Below are 22827 nucleotides of genomic sequence, written 5' to 3' on the forward strand. Positions count from 1 at the left end.
ACTGGAAGCCAAAAAGATACCAACAGCAGATGGAAACCCCAAGGTGATAAAGCAAGTTGTTAGTTGTCTTAACAACTGGAATGCAGTGACTTAAGTAGAGTCAATCAGGAGCTATGCCTTTGCTACCTAGGCAAAGGCCAGCAAAGGCCAGAATTCTTGCCGGGTTGTGAGAGGGTTTAACTATATGAATTCTTTATACATCATATAAACATACCTCTTTTTCACATTATCAAATTAAGTAGAAGCAATTATTTAGAGTATGCATGGCTGACGAAGCCCGGCAGAACAAAACAAGGTATTATTCCGGGAATCCTTGTCTTAAGTTCTTTCGTCTGATACCTGCATACAGCAACTATATTTTGCAAAGGCATATGTGGAACATTACAAACAACAAGTTCATTTTCTGCAAGTACTGCTTCTTTAAGTTGTCGCGTCTGACATCTGTATTCGTAAAGACATACGTGGAACACAAAAAAGCTTCTATTTGGACATTACGTATATAAGAACTGATCTATTTGTATTTTCTGTTCAAAATGTTGAGTCTTTAATGGCTTCTACTTAATTTGATAATGTGGAAAGAGGTATGTTTATGTGATGTACAAAAAATTCACATAGTTAAAACACAGCCAGTCACGTTGTGGGTGTTATTGTTAGTTGGATTTACGTAACTATAGGTTTGATAGTGTTGTGTGTGTTGTGGGAGGGAATAGAGGGCTAGCATATATATCATCTGCCTGTGGGACTTTAAGGTTGGCTGGCACTGTCCAAGAAGTGCTCCCTCACTGCTCCAAGTTAAGCCACAGTGAGGAGGAGGAGCAGCATAGATGCACCCCATACCTTTGGATGCGGACTAGGGGCTTGTGAGAATGTGGCTGTGAGTGATGAGAAATGGGGTGTTGCACTAAAAGCCTGCACTTCTTTCCCTTTACATTCCCACTAGGCTAAATGACAGTACAGGCACCCCCCCCCCCTACACTGGGGTTACATTCGAAGGCATCACGCGTTTAAGTGAAATCGTGTATATTTTGAAACACCACTGAAAAAGCCTTCAAACACCCCGTTCTGTTATGAGTAACAGCTTGGAAATACAGAAGTGAAAGGAAAGATAAATCTGATCAGTGTTAGTAGGCTTATTTGTGTGGGATACAATTAATCTTCAACCAGGATGGATCCCTTGCCCAAAATTCATTTTCAACTTGAGTCCTTGAGTAATTTTATAACTCTGTGGTTTTCTTTTTTAACTATCAATTTACAAAGTTATGCATCAAGTTGTGATGTATTCCCCTGTACCAAATGAACATTCCTTACCATCCTTGCCATAGAGAAAATGGAAATTCATAGGGTACAAATCCAGCTCCATTAAAATCACTGGGAACTTTGCTAAAAATTTCAATGCGCTTCAAAACGATAGCACATTTTTTTACTGGCAAGTTTTATATTCCCAGAAGATATCTGGCATGTAAATCAGGTATGGTTTTTTTAAAAAAAAATATGCTAATTTTGGCATGGAGGTATTATATACCTTACCGGAATAACCATGATATTCCTTTCCAGGAAGATTTTATCTGCCTCGGGAGTTGTGGGTCCGTTAGCACCTTCAGCAATTATCTGGAAAATAAAATAAAATATTACAGCTGAATATAGAAAAACTTGTGATCAAAAATAACACAATTTTTCCATAGCAAGAGGATCACAACTTCTGGATCCATTATCAAGCATTTATTCTGCAGGCTCCTCTTACTTTTGCTTTGACCTTGTGGGCATTGGCCTTTGTTAACTGTTTTTCACTGGCAGCTGGGATGAGGATGTCACAGTCTGCTTCAAGAATGTGGCAGTCCAGGGGCTGTGCCTTTGGGTAGGTGAGAATCGATCCATGTTGCTGTTTGGATACAAAAGGGAAGTCAATGGCTCATTCCAGTGAATTCAAATAGAACAGAAGTTTCAATAATCCAATCTGCTTCTATATCAAATTCCATAGAATTAGGTATAGAATTAGATCCAAACAAGCAAGGGCCAAAAATGGCCTGGAGACTGCCTGATACACCTAAATTTGGGGTGGATAGAAGACAAAATATGGCAGACTCATAATAATAAATTCAAAATTGGGGGGAGAGAAACTATTTTATATAAAGAAGTCCTTCCCCGTCTCCTTAAAAAAAGGGCCCCATTTAAAGACCTTGCAGGTACTCTCAGAAGAAATGACACCAGGTACCGCTGGGAGTACCCAGAAGGTAACTCTTTAACTTATAAACATAGAATCAGAGATGAAAAGGAAGTAGAGAAATTCTGTAGGAAGTATCATAAAGATTTTAGAGGTACAGACCCCGCTCTGGAAGGTGCAGTAGGAGGACAGGACCCAGAACAATCAGAGGATAGTGTAGACAGTCAGGAGGAGGAAGAAGATAAAAATTGGAAGAAAAAGAAAAGTAAAAAAGACAAGACAAGACTTTGAAACCTAACCAATATGGCAGATATGAAAATATTAAGCTGGCATGTAAATGGATTGAATTGAAAAGTAAAAGGAAATAAATTAGCACATATTTTAAAGAAACAAAATTTAGATATACAGTGGTGCCCCGCAAGACGAATGCCTCGCAAGACGGAAAACCCGCTAGACGAAAGGGTTTTCCGTTTTGGAGGTGCTTCGCAAAACGAATTTCCTATGGGCTTGCTTCGCAAGACGAAAATGTTCCTGCGATTTTTTTTCGCTCCCCACCCCCTTTTTCTAAGGCACTAAGCTGCTAATAGCCTTTTAGCAGCTAATCCGCTAATCCCTTAAGCCTTTAATAGCCGCTAATAGCAGCTAAACCGCTAATAGGGTTGCTTCGCAAGACGAAAAAACCGCTAGACGAAGAGACACACGGAACGGATTTTTTTCGTCTTGCGAGGCACCACTGTAATTTGTTTACAAGAAACACATATTGCTAAAAGACATAGATTACTGATAAACAAAGGACTTTGTTTGGAATTTGTATCATCAGACAGCACCAAGCAATGAGGAGTAGCTTTGTATATTATTTAAAGATGAATTGGGAAGAGTGATTGTGACACAAATTACAATACAGGGGGAAAGGTTGTAATTGTAGGAATATACGTCCCGAAGGAAAAGAAGGCTGATTTTTTTTAAGATTTGGAAAACAGGCTAATGGAGTACATGAACCAAAATATTATTATGTTAGGAGATATGAATGGAGTATTTTCTTTAGAGATGGTCAGAACAATAAGGAAATCAGAGTCAAAAGAAGGGAAATTACCACAAACCTTCTTTGCAATGATTGAAAATTTAAATTTAATTGATGCCTGGAGATTTAAACACCCACTAGACAGAGAATATACTTTCCAGTCAGAAATACATCAGTAGAGCAGTCGGATCGATGCTATATGGATCTCTAAGGAAATTTCCTTAATGGTAAAGTCAGCAGATATACTTTCCAAATACAAATCTACGGTTAAATTCTGTATATCGAGTAGTCCTATCACAAATTTATGGAACACTTTTTTCCCTGTTTTATTGATCAAAATACTCAGTGTACCTTCTCCATTGCCAATATGTTGTTTAATTTTGCTGTACAAATTTGCAATGAAATCAAGAACCAGTTTTTCATACCAATTTGTAATCTTCCAACTCCTTTGGGTCAAGTCCATCAGGATTCCAAATTGCACCATCTTTTTCTCCAATGGCAACACATTTTGCACCGTAACGATGAAGATACCTCATAGAATGCAATCCTACATTGCCAAATCCCTGTTAAGAAGATAAGTATATTTAGGCTCAAGATGACTGTACAAATAAACGGGAGATCTCAAAACCTTTGCTACCGCATTTTTCACTCCATAAGATGCACTTTTTTCCTCCTAAAAAGGGGAAGTGTCTGTGCGTCTTATGGAGTGGATGTGTGGTCCCTGGAGCCAAATCACCTGAGTGTGATGCGTGCTGTTGCCCCACCCTCCCAGGCTGCCGGCAACCTTCCCTTTCCCCTGAAACCCCAGGAAGGTTTGGGAGAGGCAGGCAAGCTGTGCGACATTGCCTTGCGCTCCTGGGCTTCTCTCTTTGAGAGAGGCTTTGCCGACTGCCTCCCCTTTCCCCTGATAGCTCCAGGGATGTTGGCTGGACGATGGTGGGAAGAGGCAGTTGCCAAGAGAGGGGAGAAATAGGACAGAGAGGAGGGGGACTGAGAAGCGAGTGGAGAGTCATGGTAGAGGGCAAAGGAGAGGCAGCAGCAAAGGGGAGAAATTGCAGACGTTGCCTGAGGAGTTTGGGCGAAAGGGATGGAGAGGAGGAGGCTGGAAAAGGGGGCTGTGCTGCTTGGGGAGGGAGAAAAAAGTGGGGAGAAGGAAAGGCTCCCAAGCCTCTGCAGGAGGAGAGCGATCCCTGCAGAGGCTTAGGATGGAAGCTGCGCCCCATCAACCATATGGCTGGTGGATGCGCAGCTTCCCCCCAAGTGTCCCAAGCCTCTGCAGGGATTGCGCTCCTCCCGAGGAGGCTGTGATTCAGATTATTATTTTTCTTGTTTTCCTCCTCTAAAAACTAGGTGCGTCTTATGGTCAGGTATGGTATTCACATTTCAGGGGATGCCATGTTTGTTACTGGGGATATAAGAAATTAGCTGAAAGTCCATGAAAGATTTCACCATCACCCATTAAAGCAATGTGTTTAGTTTTCACAAAGGTTACACTGAAAGATACTCAGTTTCAAGAATATTTCTTCCTCTTCCCAGTAGTTTGGAATGCTGATGCTAAACTCTTTAAGCTGGAGAAAAGGAGGTTTGGATCCTCCTAGAGGAAAATTCATATGGCTTTGGAACCCAATCCTAGATGTTTGCACTAGAATGACTACTTAGGATGCAAGTAAATTTGCACTAGCATATGCCATGCCCTGGCTGGATGCGGAGGAGTGTTGGGAGGCACCAAATGGGGAACCCTTAAGGAATCCCCCGGGGAAGAAGGATCGGAGCCTAGTGGAACAACGATGAGTGGTCAGAGGGAGAAGGGGCAGACTGGGAGGCGGTGTCAGAAGCAGAAGAGGTGACAGGGTCTAGTGCACAGGAAGAGGCTGCTGCAGGGCACATTTCAGACTCCAAGGCAGAAGCCAGTGAGTATTCCGCTCTTGCTCCGACAAGCTTCCCTCCCACCTGGTCTTTATAACCCACAGAGAAATGAGACGAACAGAGCAGAGGGTGGTTGTGTGCAGATGCAGCCCAAGACAGCGTAGGAAAGACCCTGGAGAGGAGCCGCCCTAGTGGGCACTGGGAAGGTGGGGACCTTCAGTCCTCGCAACTGCTTCATCGGGGCAAGACCTCCTAGAAAGCGTTTCAGAGACCAGTAGGCTAGAGCTGTGGTTGGTTTCCTTGAATAAATAATTTCACTGTCTTCAGTTGATTTATTGTTTTTTTGCTGACCAGCCCTGACAGTTTAGCAGTCTGTGCAGGCTGTTTCAGCTAATTTTTAAATCAGTTACTTCAGAAAGAAAAGGATGCAACCTACTTCCAGCTTTATTCAAGGACAAAGCTTGCCTGTCTCCATTTTCCCCCTTATTATTTCCCTGTTTGTTTGGGCACAGGCACACCCCATTTCAGCTCTGCCAACACAAGCATTCCAGAGCGGCAGTGTTGGCATCCCTCTGTTTTCACAGGTCAGAATTCCCCTCTCGCTTATTAATTGGCAAAAATACAGTAACTCATTAGTACAACCCCATATTTAGTAAGGGCAACTTTCCTTTTTAACCAATCTAAAATTTGATTCTACGTAGCTCTAAATAAAGGATTCTAGCAAGCAATACAAGTTTCTGAACTCTAGGTAACTGTAAAATTCAAAACTCTGATACAATCATATTAGAAAGAGAAGTACTATTTGTGGCATTTACCCAGCTCCATGTTTTTAGTTGCTCTTATTGTTATGTTATTATGCTTAGCTGTTCATGAAATTTGATGGAAACTAGCTTGTCCTGCACCCTGGAATCCACTGAGATGAAGGGTAGGCTATAAATGCTTTTAATAAATGAATAAAAAGTAGTCTACTTTCAGACTACGCAGGTGGCACAGGACCTAGAATGCAGTACAGCAGCTACTCCATGTTCATGAAACCCCCATACACTGGAGGTTGCTTTACCAAAAAGGGCCTATCTACAGAAGATACTACTTCCGACATGATTGATATATAATGCACACAATTTTTTCTAAGCATTACACAAAGATTTTTTATGAAGTCAGTTCCTACAGGCTTATGATCTGACACAATACAAAAGGCAAAAAGAAAAGGAGTGAGACCTCTTTACCAATGTCAAGTACAGTGTCTGGTTTAGCAGAATCTGAATGTCATACTGTGTGCCACATCTGGTCTTTAAGGTTCTAGCAATATCCCATGAGATGCATATTATCATTGAAAGGTTTTCTCTCCAGTGTGGTTACTATTCTAGACAAAATTACCTGGATAGCAAATGTCTTATCCCCAAATCCTGGAGTCATTCCCAACAGACTCATATAGGATGCTTCATTAATGAAGTTCTCAATTCCATGGAAGACTCCACGGCCTGTGGCAGAGATACGACCATGTATACCACCTTGGCTTATTGGCTTTCCCGTGACACAAGCATGGGCGTTAATGTCCTAAAAAGTAATAAAAAAATTTAGTTAGGCTCATTCCCATGGGAAACATCTGTCAAAACATCTGAATTTTTATGTGTTAATGATGTCTAATGAGTTTTAGCTTCACTGAAGTCAACATATCTCGTTGTTGCTCCTGCAAACAAATCAGTTTATCACAATACTGTACTTTCACCAATTTAAAGGCATTTGCATGACATAGGATGCCTTGAGGATCTGCTTACTGCCCAGCAAAGTGCCATGTAGTAAATTTAGCAGAAATATTAATGTAATTGCCAGAAAGAACAGATACTCAAGATCACCTTGACATATTTTTAAACAGCTTTTTAATTAGATTTTACATCAGTGTGCATTTGCTCAAGGGGTGGATTTGGTTCACAGCAGGGTTTCCTGACAAGTAATGACACACACCAGTGATTTCTGTGAATGGGTACACCCAAGTTTTGAATGGTTCATAAATGTCATTTGCACCCTTTAGGTAACGGAACAGCTTCCTCATAGTTCACTTATTGATTCAATGTATCTTAAAAAGCATGTTAGTCTAGCTTTGCTACCCTGCTATATTAAAACAAGCTTATAAGAAACCCCAATTAAACTATGCTTAAAATATTATCCACTTTGGGTAGACTTTGTCGACTTTGCAATAGCACATAAGAGGATCTGAACCTTCTATGGGCAGTTTACAACTAAATCAGCCAAAGCTGTTTAATCACCTTTAAAATAATCTGGCAACGGGAACATAAAATACAATTATTAGAAAACTATTAGCATAATCCTTTAATTTGTTAAAAGCCCAGGCAGATATCCGAGCCTATGCATAGCAGGGTAACTCTTCCAATTATATAGTTCTTTCTGCACTTTTTTGGTTTCATCTTCTTTTTTTTCAGACTCCTTAAAAACAGCTGAAGCATGTTTCACTGCTCCCTCAATGAAAACAAAGCAGAGAGGGGCTGGCTGGTTAATTTGTAGTTTAGCACATGTGTATTCATTACACAAAGGGTGAGTTAAACATGAGGACCACCACGAAAAGCTGGCAGTCTGGTGTCAAGTTCACTGTGTGCTTCCATAACACAGGGCTGCCACTGGAGGGAACACCTCCCACAAATGACAGATGGAAAGCTTATTCCCCATATTACCAACGTTCTGGAAAATTTGAACTTCCTTAACAAACTTCCATTTCCTTCCATTTTTCAACTGCCTCTTTATCTCTAAATTTACTTTTTGCAGGAGCCCCTTAAAACTCTCGGCAGCATTCTTCTTCTTGCTACGCCTTAGAACAACATCTGACTCACAGCATAAAACTATTTTCTTTTGCTGATGACTCATATAAGAATTGCTTCATTCACAAGTGAGCATTAGTGTTTTTTCTCATTGCAAGTGCATCTGGGATTACAATCCCACAACCACAGGACCCAGTCCATAAACAGTGTGGAGTGTTGTGCTTGGCACACCTAGAGTGCAGGGCATGAACAGGGACAAGATACTGCATGGCTCAACTGGTCTGGAAGCAGCTGTGGCATCATAGGCAGGTTGACACCCAACACTTTGGTTGGGAGCTGCTGCACCTACAACAGAATCAATGGGTGCTGCAGAGCAGCTTGGCCATTTCTAGCTTGTCAAGATTCAGGTGTCTGTGCTGAATTGGGAAAGGACTGTGATTTTACAGCAGGAAACATCTGAGGATCACCATCAGAATGTTTTATAGAAAGTCAACTAGATTGTCTTACAGCTAAGATGTCACTCATGCTTTTGGGAATGGGAAGTTACTCTTCTTGAATATACAATGAACAACTCTGCCAACTCCTACTTATTGCAAGCTTTTGGACCCCACGAAACACTTTCATGCATGCCTATCTATGCACTTTTGAAAGCAGAAGTTCATACAAGACTACAGAACTAAGCTTTTTCACTTTAAATGCACGTGAGGCATGCTACACTGTTGCTTCAAAAAGTTAGGCAATACTTGAACTGAAAATGAACTGGGTTTACAATTCAATTTGACTAACCTTGAAATACCAAGTCTCAAACTAATTCCTAGGGCAACACATTGCATGAAACAATTACTGAGCTAGAGATTTTCAACTGACACTTAAAACCTGCAGGTTTGCAGAGAATTATTAACTAAGTTACACCAATGCTTATGTTTTGCCTGTTTTTAGGCATCTGATGCCCAGAACTAACATGCAAACATTCCCAGGGACAAAAAATCTCTTAGAAGTAGTGCCTTGAATCACAAGATAAAAGAGGAAAACAAAAACTGTACAGGGACACTGGTCTACTGCCCTGAATACTAAAGAGTTTGCTACAGTAGAATTTAATCACAGCAACCTGCTTGTGGGCCAAGAAAGATTTTAAGTCTTAACACTTCTCATTGCTTTCTACTTTGTGTTTATTAGAATCTTTATTGTTTTGCCACTCAACTTGCAAACAAAGTATAAATTGAATGTAACAGGTCAAATGAAGAAGCTGCTCCAGAAACTTGTTTCCATAGCCACCTTGAACAAGCAAAATGCTAACTCACAGCAATCTAGCCAAAGGAGCTGTGGAATAATTCAAAAGCTTTCTCATGCATGAATAATTAAGAACTCTCAAAGGCCAGCCTGTTGTATCCTGAAAAAGAAACACTTTTCCTGTTGCGGTCTAAATTCTGACAGGGAATTCAAACAGCTTTACCAAGAGGCATACTTCTGTTTTCTCGTGCCTTGTTATTCAGAGATGAGCAAGTGTTAAATGGAAAGAGGCAAAACAAAGCCAGGACGTATAACCACCACAATTATTTTTCTATTAAGAGACTAAGGTCTACCTCTAGTTATACTACAATGAATAAAAATATACAGTGGTACCTCTAGTTATGAACTTAATTCATTCCGGAGGTCTGTTCTTAACCTGAAACTGTTCTTAACTAGAGGCGTGCTTTTGCTAATGGGGCCTCTTGCTGCCACTGCGCCGCCGGCACACGATTTCCATTCTCATTCTGGGGCAAAGTTTCCAACTCAAGGTAGCTCTTCCAGGTTAGCAGAGTTCGTAACCTGAAGAGTTTATAACTCAGGGTACCACTGTATAGACAGCTTTAGAGTGAATTTGACCACTGGCCAGTACTACTCCAACTTGCGGCAGCTGGACAAAATCTCAGGAATAGGCCTTCCCCATCACTACAATGATTTCATCCCAATAATCAAGATTCCCTGTGTGACCCCCAGCTACTATTGTCTGACTGGTTCCAGTTGGTGGTTGCAGGTATGAGTAGCTCAGAGGCCTGAATCTCATTTTATGAATAGGCCTGAACAGCAATATTCAAGAGGCTCCCTAACACACAGAACTAGTATACAACAGAACAGGATTTGACCCAGCCTTTTCTTAGCATGTTTTTTCCTTGGTTTGTACATTACCGAAGAGGTAGACAACTGGGTGCCCTTGTTAGGCTCAGAACTCCCATCAGTCCCACTAGCATGGGACATAATTTCACCAGAGATTATGAGTGTTATAGTTCAACAACATCTGGAAGGCACTGCATTAGAGTAACATTAGGTATATGACTCTATAATGCAAGAATTAAGATTGGGGGAACAGGTTCTACTACCGTATGTACAAGTTCCTGGGGCTGCAACGGGCCTTAAGCTTCTCATGTGTACATGCAATAGAAAAACTCAAGTATGGATGTATATTATGGGAACATTATGGTTCATAGAATGTAGCCACACTAACTTCATCAATGTGTGAAGCTACCCAATTTTTTTAAACACCACCAATTTAGAATTAAACAGCCCAAAGATGTACTGAAACAGAGGAAATTACAATTGTTTTACTCTGCAATGTATAAAAGCATCAAGCAACTGCTATAACAGCTTTTACTAGTTTTGTACATTCAAAATTAACGCTAAAATTCTATCAGGAATAGGACTCAAGCAGCAATACAAATGACTGTGGTGCCGGCTTGTTAAAAAGTGATACAAGCCTTCTGCATTGTTTTGCACATGTGAAGTATCACATATCTGTTAGTCATAGTGCTTAAGGTTATAGAAATGGTAAATGTTGCACAATTGGCAAAATGGGTTGACTAATTCTACCTAGATTAAAGCGTGTGCCTTCACTCAGAACTTACATAGTGTCCTATGGTATTGGCATAGGTGTCTGCAATCCAGGACATCTCCCTCTCACCTGTGCTCATGTCAGGAGCAGGCACATCAACACCAGGCCCTGCAGGCAAGATTAAAACCATCAACACAATTCAAACACCAGTCTCAATTGTATCAATTTACAGCCAACCTTAAGTGATCAATATCATAGCAACTCTTATACTGTTTTGTGAACTACAGTACAGTACAGTACTGGTTTGTGCTTTATAAACAATGAATCAATATTTCTTATGATGCACCCACATTTTGGAGGCTGCTTGGAAGACTTCTGGATCAGATGATTATCATCATCATCATCTATACACCAATGCAGCAGCACTGTATACTAGAGCCACGTGTGAGGTTAAGGGAAAGTGGAACCATTCCTGGCTTTTCACGTGCTCCTCATTACTGAGATGTTTGTCTCTCAAGTTAATATGACTCAGGAACAAGTTTGTGTTACTCGGTTTACTCTGGGAAAAAGTATTTAATGCTTTCGTCTAATTTTCTTCATGGTTTTGGCGTGAAAGTGCATTTAGGATTAATGGCAGCCTAGAATCACTGTACAGAGTTTTTTTTTAAGAAATATCTTTAAGCAGGAAAACAAGGCAAAGATAACAATAATTCATTTCCAGAAGTATTTTCCTGTTAGACCAGAAGCAGTTCAGTTCTTTGCAGTATTCCTCATGTAGGGACAAGCCCCTTTTTACAGAGTTATGTCTGATTATGAGAAGCCATTCCAAATTTTATGGGGGGGGGATTCACATCTAAACACTGGAAACAGAACAATTCACGCACTAGTGCAACTTATAAGGGACATTAGTAAAGGCTGGAAAACACAGTAGAAGATAATCATTCTGAAACCATCGGGTTATTTTGGAATGCTATGACAAAGCCTTGTTTTTTGGTTGCTACAAGGTGGAGCTTCAATTTCCTTCCTCAACTTCCTTTAAAACTGGCACAACTTCGACCAGCGTGAAAAAGCTAACAGTAACAAAATTGCTCTGAATAGCAAACTGGCCAGGTTAAGAAGAGCTATTTTGCTACGTTTGCACAGCTGTTAGCTACTCAGGTGAAATTCTGGGACCACAGAACGAAAGCATTAACTCTGCACAAAGCAAATACAGTGTTCAGAATTATTAGGAAAGAAAGCAAAAATAAGTGACAGCTGCTGAACAAGTCTATGCTACATCTACATGCGAACATGTGCAACCCTGGCCACAACCACATCAAAAAGGTTGATATACAAAAAGCAACTAAATATACAAAAGCAACTACCGTATTTTTCGCACCATAGGGCGCACCGGACCATAGGGTGCACCCAGTTTTTAGGGGGGGAAATCAAGAAAAAAAATATTTCCCCCCCCCCAGCCCCAAAGAGCAGCGTACAGGCTGCGCACAACCTCTCCCTGCTGGAGGGGTTGCGCGCGGCTATGGAGGAAGCCAAGGCAGAGAGCGGGATGGATCCCGCTCTCTGTTTTGGCTTCCCCTTTAGCCCCGTGCAGCCTCTCCCTCCCGGGAGAGGCTGCGTGGGGCTAAAGAATCCATAGCCCTGTGCAGCCTCTCCTTGCCGGAGGGGTTGCGCACAGCTATGGAGGAAGCCAAGGCAGAGAGCGGGATGGATCCCGCTCTCTGTTTTGGCTTCCTCTTTAGCCCAGCGCAACCTCTCCTTGCCAGGAGACGCTGCGCAGGGCTTTCCTGGCTTTACTGGGAGGTGGGGGGATTCCCTCACCTCTCCCAAAAGCCCGCAGAAGCCGCGCAACCCCTTTAAAGAGATCGCGGCTTCTCCTGGCTTTCCTGGGAAGTGGGAGAATTCCCCCACCTCCCGCAAAACTGGCAGAAGCCGCGTGCACTTTAAAAGGGCTGCACGGCTTCTCTTGGTTTTCCTGGGAGGTGGGGGAATTCCCCCACCTCCCGCAAAACCAGCAGAAGCCGCGCGCACTTTAAAAGGGCTGCACGGCTTCTCTTGGCTTTCCTGGGAGGTGGGGGAATTCCCTCACCTCTCGCAAAAGCCCGCTTTAGCCCCGCGCGCGCTCTCCCGAGAGGTGACGCACAGCTAAAGAGGCTCCTGCCATAGCCGCGTGTCACCTCTCCAGCCGGGAGAGGGTCGCGGGGGGCTGCTTTATCCCCGCGAGTGCTCTCCCGGCTGGAGAGGTGACACGCGACTATAGAGGCTCCTGCCATAGCTGCGTGTCACCTCTCCAGCTGGGAGAGGGTCGCGGGGCTATAGCGTCTTCGCTCCATAGGACACACACACATTTCCGCTTCATTTTTGAAGGGGAAAAAGTGCGTCCTATAGAGCAAAAAATACGGTAAATACTCTGGAGTATGCCAACATCTTTCTTTTCAAGTAGAGATGACCAACAGCAACTAGTTCTGAGCCATAAAGCAGTTTTGCAACTGGCACCACTAAAATTTAATCAAGGTTCAGTAAATTTTTACCCAAATATCACACGGCAAAGCCCTTACTAGAAAAGTTATGTTGCTCTTATGGTACAATCTGATCGCCTATGAGTGGGTCAGAAGATGTGTGTATGTCAGTGCAATATACTATGGACCTTGGGCTAAAGTATAAAGTCAACCTCTTGGATTCAGATATTGGCAATCGCTGTTTTAAGTAAAGACCAAGTGGCTTAAGCTTAGAGAAAAAAGAGGCAAGGGGTGTTTCAAAAGGAACAGATAATGGGTTAAATCTGAAAGTAAGTTAATGGAACGAAAGATTCCCATCCTCCCTTTTTCCAGCATGCCCTTTCCTCCATCCCACATGATAAAGGAGAGCCCCAATATTGGACAGGTTACTAAATAAAACTGCACTGTATTATAAATATGGGAGCTCTACTCAGTGACTGGATGGAAGGTGTTATCTGGCAAGTCACTCAATTCTCACTGGGGAAGTAAACCTGTGTCTGGGCTGTATCACTTCAAACCATATGGGGGAATTGGCATGGCTGGGTACACTTCCATAAACAGTAACTCTTTGTGCGTAGGGAACCAGCAGGTCAAAGAGAAGCTAAAACTCTTCTCAGCATTCAGTCACAAGAGTCTGCAATCAGAAGTGGTGCAGCCCAGACACAGTCTAACTTGATAGATTGGTTGGAATAAAGAAACAAAGCACTTTGCATGTACCTAGAGGTGATAAATGCAACAATTACACTGTGGTGCATGAGTTACTCAAAGCATGCTAAGCAACTGCTAAAAACTTTCTGGAGAGATAAAGGCAGAAAATGCTGCTGAGCCATCTTTCACATAGCAATTGTTACAGCAGCTGCTGCATAACATACCGATAAAGCCCTTCTTTGCGAGTTCTATGGTAAACCGTCTTGTGATTTTTTCCAATTCATTATCCTATAACAAAAAAGCAGTGAAGGTCCAGGTCGCAAGACATCAACCATTAATGTCATATGTTAAAGATTTTATCAAGAAAAACATTCAACAATACTTGTGCTTCCATTGCTTATGTGCTCTTAGTCATACTACAACAACTCTGCTCCCCCCTCCAGTTACAACTGTGCTCCCCTCAGTTACATTGTGCTTGAAACATTCCAAGCACCTTGTAAATGCAGTGCAACTACAGGAGTAACCTCTTAATCCAATCTCTGGATCTAAACTTGGAACAGCAGGAAGGAGACATGGGATTGACCCCAACTTTGCAATGAATTTGAGGAACAGTGAAAACATCCAGCTCTTGGGGGGGGGGAGCAGTGTCTTGGTGAGTTTAAATGTTTGGTTGGCTAACAAGGTCAGCCAAAATCTGTGGACCCCTGTAAATAAATTTAAGCAATGTAACCTTTTACATAGGAGATTCTGAAACACCTTACTTGTTTTAAAACCTTAAATTGCGAATACATTGCCTATGTTTCATTCCTCAACATGCTACAGAATGCAAGATTTCCACCCCACTGTCACAATAGCCCTACTATAGCAGAGTAATTGCTCAAACTTACCCAACCTAAACATGCTGATTAAAAGATTTCTGTCAGATTGGAACTTACTGTATAATTTCTAGGATTGATCTTTACACCAGCCTTTGCACCACCAAACGGCACGTCTGAAAACAAATGTTTGTGCTTAAGTTAAACAAGAATATAAAACTTGCAAAATAAGAGTAGGGGTAAGTGATGGGGAAAACAGAACCTGCCACTACTGGTGATGAGTATTGGCATTTTCTATTTTTATTGATTAACAAAATAATATATATACCCCCCCTTGCAGAACATCAGGGTGGCGTACAGCAACATAAAAAGCATTTACAAGCAATGCAGATTATTACTGGCACTAAATCACATATATATGGAGATAAATCATAGAAACTGAAGAATTTTGCTGAGCCCAAATTCCCAAACATTTCGAAGCTGGGAAAGAAAGCAGGGGAAAGACTACAGGACCCTGAGGTATAATCCTAATCCCTCTTTAAGAAGGGAACACCTAAACTGGCCTATGTGTGTGTTTTAAAACAATGAATTAAGTCTGATTTATGAATTAGTGGGGCTTAACAGGCAGCTTTAACACTATATAAATTGTAGGTTGATTTGGTGTGTTCCCAAATCCTGTTAATCAGTAAATATGGTTATTCCCCATATAAACACTCTCTGCTGCCAACACATCCCACTAATTTAGCCCTGTTAGAAAGTTCACAAAAGTTAATAACTGGCAAATAATGTTTACTAGACTGCTGGGATATGGCAGAGAAGGGATGAGTTCTGTCATTCCTGCAGCAGCTATATTTCTAGGTTGGGTGTGAAGGTAGCTTTTATTCTCTGGCAGTCAGCTTGGTTTCCATGCTGGGCACAGAAAAGGGTTGAAGTGATCCATCTTCTCTCCACAAGCCAATTTCGCTAGCTGCATGCAACTCTTTGTTGCCCATGGCTAACAGGCAAGTGCTTAAATAAAGGCTATGCTAATTCAATGCTAAACCTAAATCCCTTCTCATTTTAAGCAGATAACTGCTTCACTGAAAACATCAAATGAAGAACAGTTGGAATTAAATATTTTATATATAATAAATACGTAAGTAGCCCATCTCATATTCTAATGTAATGCTTGAGATTTAAGTTTGACATGGCCTCAAGATTCTTAAATAGCATTGGCAATGACTGAACGTACATGGACCTTTACAAACATCACTTACCCACTACGGCACATTTGTATGTCATTAGAGAAGCCAAAGCTTTCACTTCATCGACACTCACTTCTGTACTGTACCGAATACCTGTAAGGAAAACAATAAGCCAACTTAAGTTTTCATAGTCAAGTAGAAACAAGCCTCAAAGGCTAATAATTAAGTGCCATTTGCACAAGAAGCATTGCAAAAGAATCACTGTGAAAAAGTCCCACACAAGCAATTTTTCAGTTCTCTGGAGACAGACAAAAAACACCCCAAATTTGTATGCAGCAAAGGTATCCAAGAACTAAAATACTACAAACTTTGGGTCTATGGACCACAATAAAGCTGTGTGTGTATTCAAGGACTAAAACTGAATACCCTTCCTTGATTAGTAGCAATTAATAAATATGCCAAGAAACTTACTGACACAATCTGTCCTGAATGTTTGCGCTAGAATACATACCCACGCTAAGGAAGTTTTTAATGTTTGACTGTTTAGAGTATTTTGCTAGATGCTGCCCAGAGTGGCTGAGCAACCCAGTCAGATGGGCAGCATGTAAGTAATAAAATTATTATTATTGGTTAACACCCCTGCAATTCTGCCATTGTTTTGCAGTGTTGCAGGCAAAGAACTGGTATACTCCAATTCTAGCCCTTATGCACTGGAGCAAAATGCTGTCTTCACATTTGGTTGTTAGTGTGTGGTTTGGAAATTACTACCATATGCAGGAAGCTGTTGCTCAAGAGGCGAGTTTTGTTTGCTTGGAATACCTGAAGCCACAATATGAATAATTTCTACTTTAAAGAAAAAGAATTATCCCCCTTCATTTTGATATTACAGTGACTTAACAGAATCTTAAAAATATATATATATATTATCCTTTGCCTTTTGTGAAAGGGGCTGAGCAATGACCTATGAATTACTTCCTCTTGATATACACTTGCTCTGGGAGAAACAAACAATTGGAAGGTGTCACTTTAGCCAATATATATATTTCTAGAAAAAGTCTGCAAAGAAAGGTCAGCTAAATGAGATTTCAATTCTGTACAAAAGTGGCTTCTAGCAACTCCATTTGTATTTAAGAAACACAAAATCAGCTCAAATGATTCCTCTTTCAATTCTGAATCTAGAATGTAAACTAATTGTTTAACTATAATACATGAAAAATTAGTGTTAAGACAGGACATGCTGCCTTTCTCAAGGAACTACTTGAACCATAAGTTGTGATGTTGTTGCCATTAAGAAAATATAAGTGCAGGACCATTGCTAGTTGAGACAGTACAATGAAACAAGAGCCATCCACACTGTTCTGTGTAGTTGCTGCATTCTGAATATGGGTATTCCCTTGACAACTCTGGTATCATTTGCTGGAGCAGAAATGTTTCAGTTTACATTCGCCTTCATTTCTGAAGCCAAGCTAGTAACTGCATATGGAGGAAAGAGATGAACCACTTTTTAATGGTAACATGCCTGGAATGTACAAGGGCATACAGTATTGCAGTGTTTGTTCTAGCTGGAGTCAACATTTCATCATTTCAGTCTTTCGGAAGCACATTAATCGGAGGCATGCCTGCTGTCTGCTAGCACGCTTAGGGTTGCCCAATCCCCTGAGCAAGGCAGCAAGTTCAGTAACTGTCACGACAAGTTCATTCCAGCAGTTAGAAATTTACCACGTTGGATCCACAAGGCACTTTTTTTTTTTAAGCGAGATACTGTACTGCTTTGTACTGAAAATGCCACCAACACCTTTAGAAAGCATAAGCAGAAATTCAATACTTGAGAACCCAAACTACACTGTATATGCACTAGAATCACTCAATACCTGGGCACCCTAGATAAGGATATACATATTAATTTGAGTATAGTGATAAAGTTTCAGTCTTAGTTTTCAGTCAACTTATTATTCTTTCCAGTTTGACTGGAACCAAAGACTAGGACCCAAAGAACTATGGGAGTAGTATGTGAGCTCAAAAGACATTTCCAAGAGGTAGAGCATTCACCCACCCCCAACCCCACATTAAAAAACTTTTCTAAACCCGCTGAACTAGTGCAAGCCCTCTTGTACATGTAGCTCTCCTGAATCACAATTAAGGCTGGAATATTTCCAGCTGCTTGGTGCTAGAATCAGATGTTTAGTTGATAATCCTTTAAAGACCTGGGGGAGGGGATCCTTCAATTTCTTTGGTATTTAGACAACTTAATATCAGGGATTCTTCAGGATTGCTAGAGCCTATTAAAATTAATTCTCAAATAAGTATACAGTACTTACATGAACTATCTCATTTATTTTAAATGACCAAACTTCAATAAATGAAGGAGTTTCATAAATTGCAATTTGAGACAAAATCCATTCAGCTTTGGACCATCTGCAATTAGGTGCACTACATAATACAGAACACAACTAATCTTCAATAGAATAAGACTGTATGTAATGTCTGTCTGGCAGCTACTCTTGTTACACCCTACTATGGAACTGGAGCTAATTCAGCAATAGTAGGTTACAGATGTAGTGCATGAAGGTAAAGACCATTATTAGCAATTGGAGTCATATTCCCAAGTTAGTGGAGTGGTGAATTTGACTAGTCCAGAGTGCAAGCAGCTTCTGTGCAATCAATTCCATCTCTAAGTAAAACGAATAAAATATTATTGAATATGATGCAGCTGTAGTGCATATAGCAAAAATGGAAATGGACAATAAATAATGAAATGGCGCGGCATTGATATGTAGGAGTTAAGTAGCCACATATCTTTATGTTTAAAGTGCTGTGGATGTATAAATATCAGCAAGTATAGACTTTACTGTACTTAAAAGAGCCTAGAAAACTGCTTCAGGTATTCAGTGCAAGGAAGCTAGTTGTTCATAACTGCAATACCGCAAGGACCACCTCTTTCCATATGAACCTACCCGGACACTGAGATAATTTTCTGAAGCCCTTCTTCGTGTGCCTCCTCCTTGAGAGGTGCGGAGGGTGGCAACATGAGAACGGGCCTTTGTTTGCAGTGGAATACTCTCCCCAGGGAGGTTCGCTTGGTGCCTACATTATACACTTTTAGGTGCCAGGCAAAAACATTCCTCTTTAACCAGGCCTTTGGTTGATTGTCATCCGATGCCCTTAAAAAATGGGGGGGGGGGCGTTATTTGGTTTCTGTTTTTATTAGGATTATGTAGTCTATGTTTTTATATTGCAATTTTATTTTGTGAATCACCCTGAGGCCTGTGGGCATAGAGTGGTATATAAATCATCATCATCATCACTACTCACCCATTCAACTCAGCTACTGAGTAAGATTCCACAGCAAACCGCCACCCCCGTAGATTGTAGTGGTAACAACTGCTAGGAGCTTGCTATGGCTTTTCTCAACTCCCATTTGAAAACTGCACACTAGTTTGACAAGAGACCATGATGGGCCACAAAGAACGTGTGCGCCAATGAGCAGCTTAGCTCTGCAACACCATCTCAAAGTACCTGCAAAATTATCACCTGTAAGTCAAGCTGGGACTAGGGGAGACAGTGGTTCAAATAACCTCTCAGTCAAATCACTGGTGAAGGTATCAGTCTTTGTTCCCGATCAGCAAAGAAGGGAAATAACTATATTGTATGCATTTGGCAATGCATCTAGGTTTATCAACATGACATGTAATTTTAAACAGCCCAATTTGTTGCATCAGCATACCAAAAAGGTTAAAATGTTGTATCTTGGCAGTATCTGTTTGACGGAACACCAGAAGACTAAAAAGAAATAAACTAAATGGCAGGAGGATCTTTGTTACTGATAGCTCACTGATACTTTGTTTTTAATCAAGTAAGCTATGAAAACTACCCACTGTTTCATGAAGCTAAACAAAGAGCTCCATTGGAAAAGTGCTGAAGGGCAGGGGTAAGGCCCCTACATGGAAGTTACACAGCAAAGTTAACATTTCTTATTTGGTTGTGCACAATACTGTTATAACTCCTAAAACTCAAAGAAGAGGAGACAAGATGCTATTCTGTAAAAGACTTAAATGACTCATAGCTATGCAAAATACTTTCCACTTGAACCAGCAAAGAATCTTATTTGTTTAGGGATTTTCCTTCCCTGGCACACCCAAAAATGCAAGAAAGACATTGTGATTTATTAACAACTGATTCATCTCCTTTGCAATGGAACAGTAGTGAAAGTTACTCTGGAATCATCAGCAAACTTGAGAGCAATCCTGTGACTTCTGCTTATGAAAGGAAGAATAAACTATAGAGTTTTAAAATATATATTTCACATATTTTCCCCCCTATGGCTGTCTCCATATCAACACACCCAAACTAGGTTAGCTACTCTCAAAAGGAAAAGATTTTTTTAAAAGTAACATATATTGCTACACACATCACAGACATAAGAAAGTAGAGAAAGAGGGCTCATTTAAAAGGTAACCAAGTTTAAGTGACAATAAATGGCAATGATGGGGACATAATGGTGGCAGCAGGAGGCTCCATTAGCTAAAGTGGTGCTTCAGGTTAAGAACAGTTTCAGGTTAAGTACGGACCTCCGGAACGAATTAAGTACTTAACCTGAGGTACCACTGTATTTGGTTTCCCTATACAACACCAAGCCACACTTGAGTGATCTGGATTTAATACTATTTAGACATTGCTAGATATATACACATTAGGCATTTTTTAGTAATAAAATCTTAATAAAATCTTAATTGAAAGGAAAAGTGAAGATGGTTGCATTGACAATAAGAACCTTCTAAGTATGAACAAAGGACAAAACAAGTTGGCCAATTTGTTTCTGCTTGTGGGATTTCCATAGGCATCTGGCTAGTGAGAACTAGATGTTGGACTAGTTGGGTTTTCAACCTGATCCAGCAGGGCCATTCTGCTTATGTTTATGACATAAGCAAATGAAGTTGCCACATACAAAGTCAGACGAATGCACCATCTAGCACAGCACTATCTACTCTGACTGGCAACAGCTCTTCAAGGTCTCAAAAGATGAATCTTTCTTGGACTTGTTTTTTTCATACAGAAAGTCCCATGTACACTTATCACTAATTTATGACTCATGTTCCGTAAGTACCACTACCACTCATAACCATATGAAACTAATTGTATGAAGCTAACGCAGTGTCAGATCACTATTGTCCATTGCAGCAGCCTCTACACAGCCTTAGGGAAGGGACAGCCAACATCTTGTTAGGCAACAGGTAAGAAATGGCATTAAAATACCCCACAGCACATAAGGACAAGTCGTGTCATCAGTGAATTAAAGAATCACACTGGAGTCTGCCAATCTGAAATTGTCTTTAGAGTTTCCCTATTATATACATTTTTTTAAAAAACCTGTATAGTGCAATATGAAAAGTACATGACTGCCAACATACACGGGCATCACTTTATTGTGGCCAAATTCAATTTAAGAATGGATGAGAAGGCAAAAAGTTCACAATGCTAGGGCCCATACTAGAAATCTATAGGATTTAGTTGTTGAGCAGATTCATGGGAGGACCTTTATACTAGTATTTCCAAATTTGTTTTGTTTTATGCACACTATAAAGAATATATGGTTCACTGAGTAAACAAACAGCATTTGAAATTTAAATATCAGCAGTAATTCAAAAGGTAGCAAGTGATATAAAATTATGTAGTTAGAAACCAGTAACCATAGGTAGTTTAATTTTTATGTTGTGATCCAACAGAGACACTTGCAGTTATTAATCTAGTATTGGTTAAAACTGCTACGACTTTAAATATATTACATACCAATATGTAAGGCTGACAGGATTTAAGATCCCCTGTTTGAACAGGATCCGAAGTCAATCATCTACTTTTGCTGACACAAGAATCAGCACAGATTTGTTCATCACTATAGGATCAAGAGTTACTTTCAGGCCCAAAATCTGTTGGTCTAACAAGCTTTTGCTATGAGAAGTACAGACAGAGTCAGAAGTTTGTTGCACATTGCTAACTTCTACTTCCTGTAGTGGATACATTTAGTTCTCTAGGCAGCTGTCTATATGATTAACAAGAACAGCTGTAGTTTCCCGTTAAGCACCGCCTCGAAGCACGCAGTCAAACAGGCAGTGTGAGATATTGGGAAATTTTTGCATTTCTTTATATAAATGATGACTTTTTATATAAATTATATTATTTGTATTAATGAATTACATTATGTGCCAAGTGTTACATCAAACAGGATTTCTTTTATTAGTCACTTATATAGAGCATTTCCCTTATCCTGCAGGTAAGCAGTACTATGAATTAAAAAAGAACCCAGCAGTTTCTGTCTGCTTCCCACCACAAGTATGGTAGAGCAGGGTGTCTAGGGACAAATTTATCCAATAAGCAAACAAGGCACTGTAGCCCCTAGAGCAGTGGTCAGCAACCTTTTTCAGCCATGGACCAGTCCACCATCTCTCAGACCATGTAGTGGGCCAGACTATATTTTGGAAAAGAAAAGAAAAATGAATTCCTATGCTCCACAAATAATGCATTTTAAATAAAAGCACACATTCTACTCATGTAAAAACACGCCGATTCCCGAACTGTCTGTGGGCCGGACTGAGAAGGCAATTGGGCCTTAGGTTGCTTATCCCTCCCCTAGAGCTTATGATTTTCCTTTGATGCAGTTTACTACTTTCTGCCAAACAAAAAATAATAATTACCAGAAGGGGACCTTCTCAGCAGCTTGGTCCAAGCTGTAATTTTCATACTACAGCACTGGTTGTAATGATGTTGGTATGAAAGAAAAATGTTTATAAAGTGGTCCACCAAGACTACCAAGCTGTCAACAACAAAAGAGAGCTTCAAAACTGCTTCCCTAGAAGCACTACATAAATGCTCAGTATGAGCTACTTAAAAGAGCAACAGTTCTATGGTAGATCACATGCTTTGCATGCAGAATGTTCCAAATTCAGTGGCCTTGAATCTCCAATTACAGGGCCTCAAGTAGCTGAAAAAACCTTTGTTTTTAGAAAAATTAACAAGTGAAGCACTCTAAATTTCACCGAACGTGTGACATCATAACCTT

At 40.6% G+C, this 22827-nt stretch overlaps 1 protein-coding gene across 1 annotated transcript in view; it reads right to left on the reverse strand.

Moving 5' to 3' along the window:
- The window catches only part of GLUD1 (glutamate dehydrogenase 1), a gene marked incomplete at its 5' end in the record, with an annotated part of 34246 nt that overhangs the window by 5359 nt on the left and 6060 nt on the right, over nucleotides 1-22827 (reverse strand). The window contains 8 exons of the mRNA XM_083440078.1: nucleotides 1528-1608; nucleotides 1742-1879; nucleotides 3608-3745; nucleotides 6426-6605; nucleotides 10705-10799; nucleotides 13999-14062; nucleotides 14710-14765; nucleotides 15846-15926. Coding sequence (XP_083296204.1) covers nucleotides 1528-1608; nucleotides 1742-1879; nucleotides 3608-3745; nucleotides 6426-6605; nucleotides 10705-10799; nucleotides 13999-14062; nucleotides 14710-14765; nucleotides 15846-15926 — 833 coding nt within the window. The remainder of the gene's footprint in view (nucleotides 1-1527; nucleotides 1609-1741; nucleotides 1880-3607; nucleotides 3746-6425; nucleotides 6606-10704; nucleotides 10800-13998; nucleotides 14063-14709; nucleotides 14766-15845; nucleotides 15927-22827) is intronic.

This window comes from Podarcis tiliguerta (assembly GCF_965153285.1).
Source record: "Podarcis tiliguerta genome assembly, chromosome: 5".
NCBI classification, from domain to species: domain Eukaryota; kingdom Metazoa; phylum Chordata; class Lepidosauria; order Squamata; family Lacertidae; genus Podarcis; species Podarcis tiliguerta.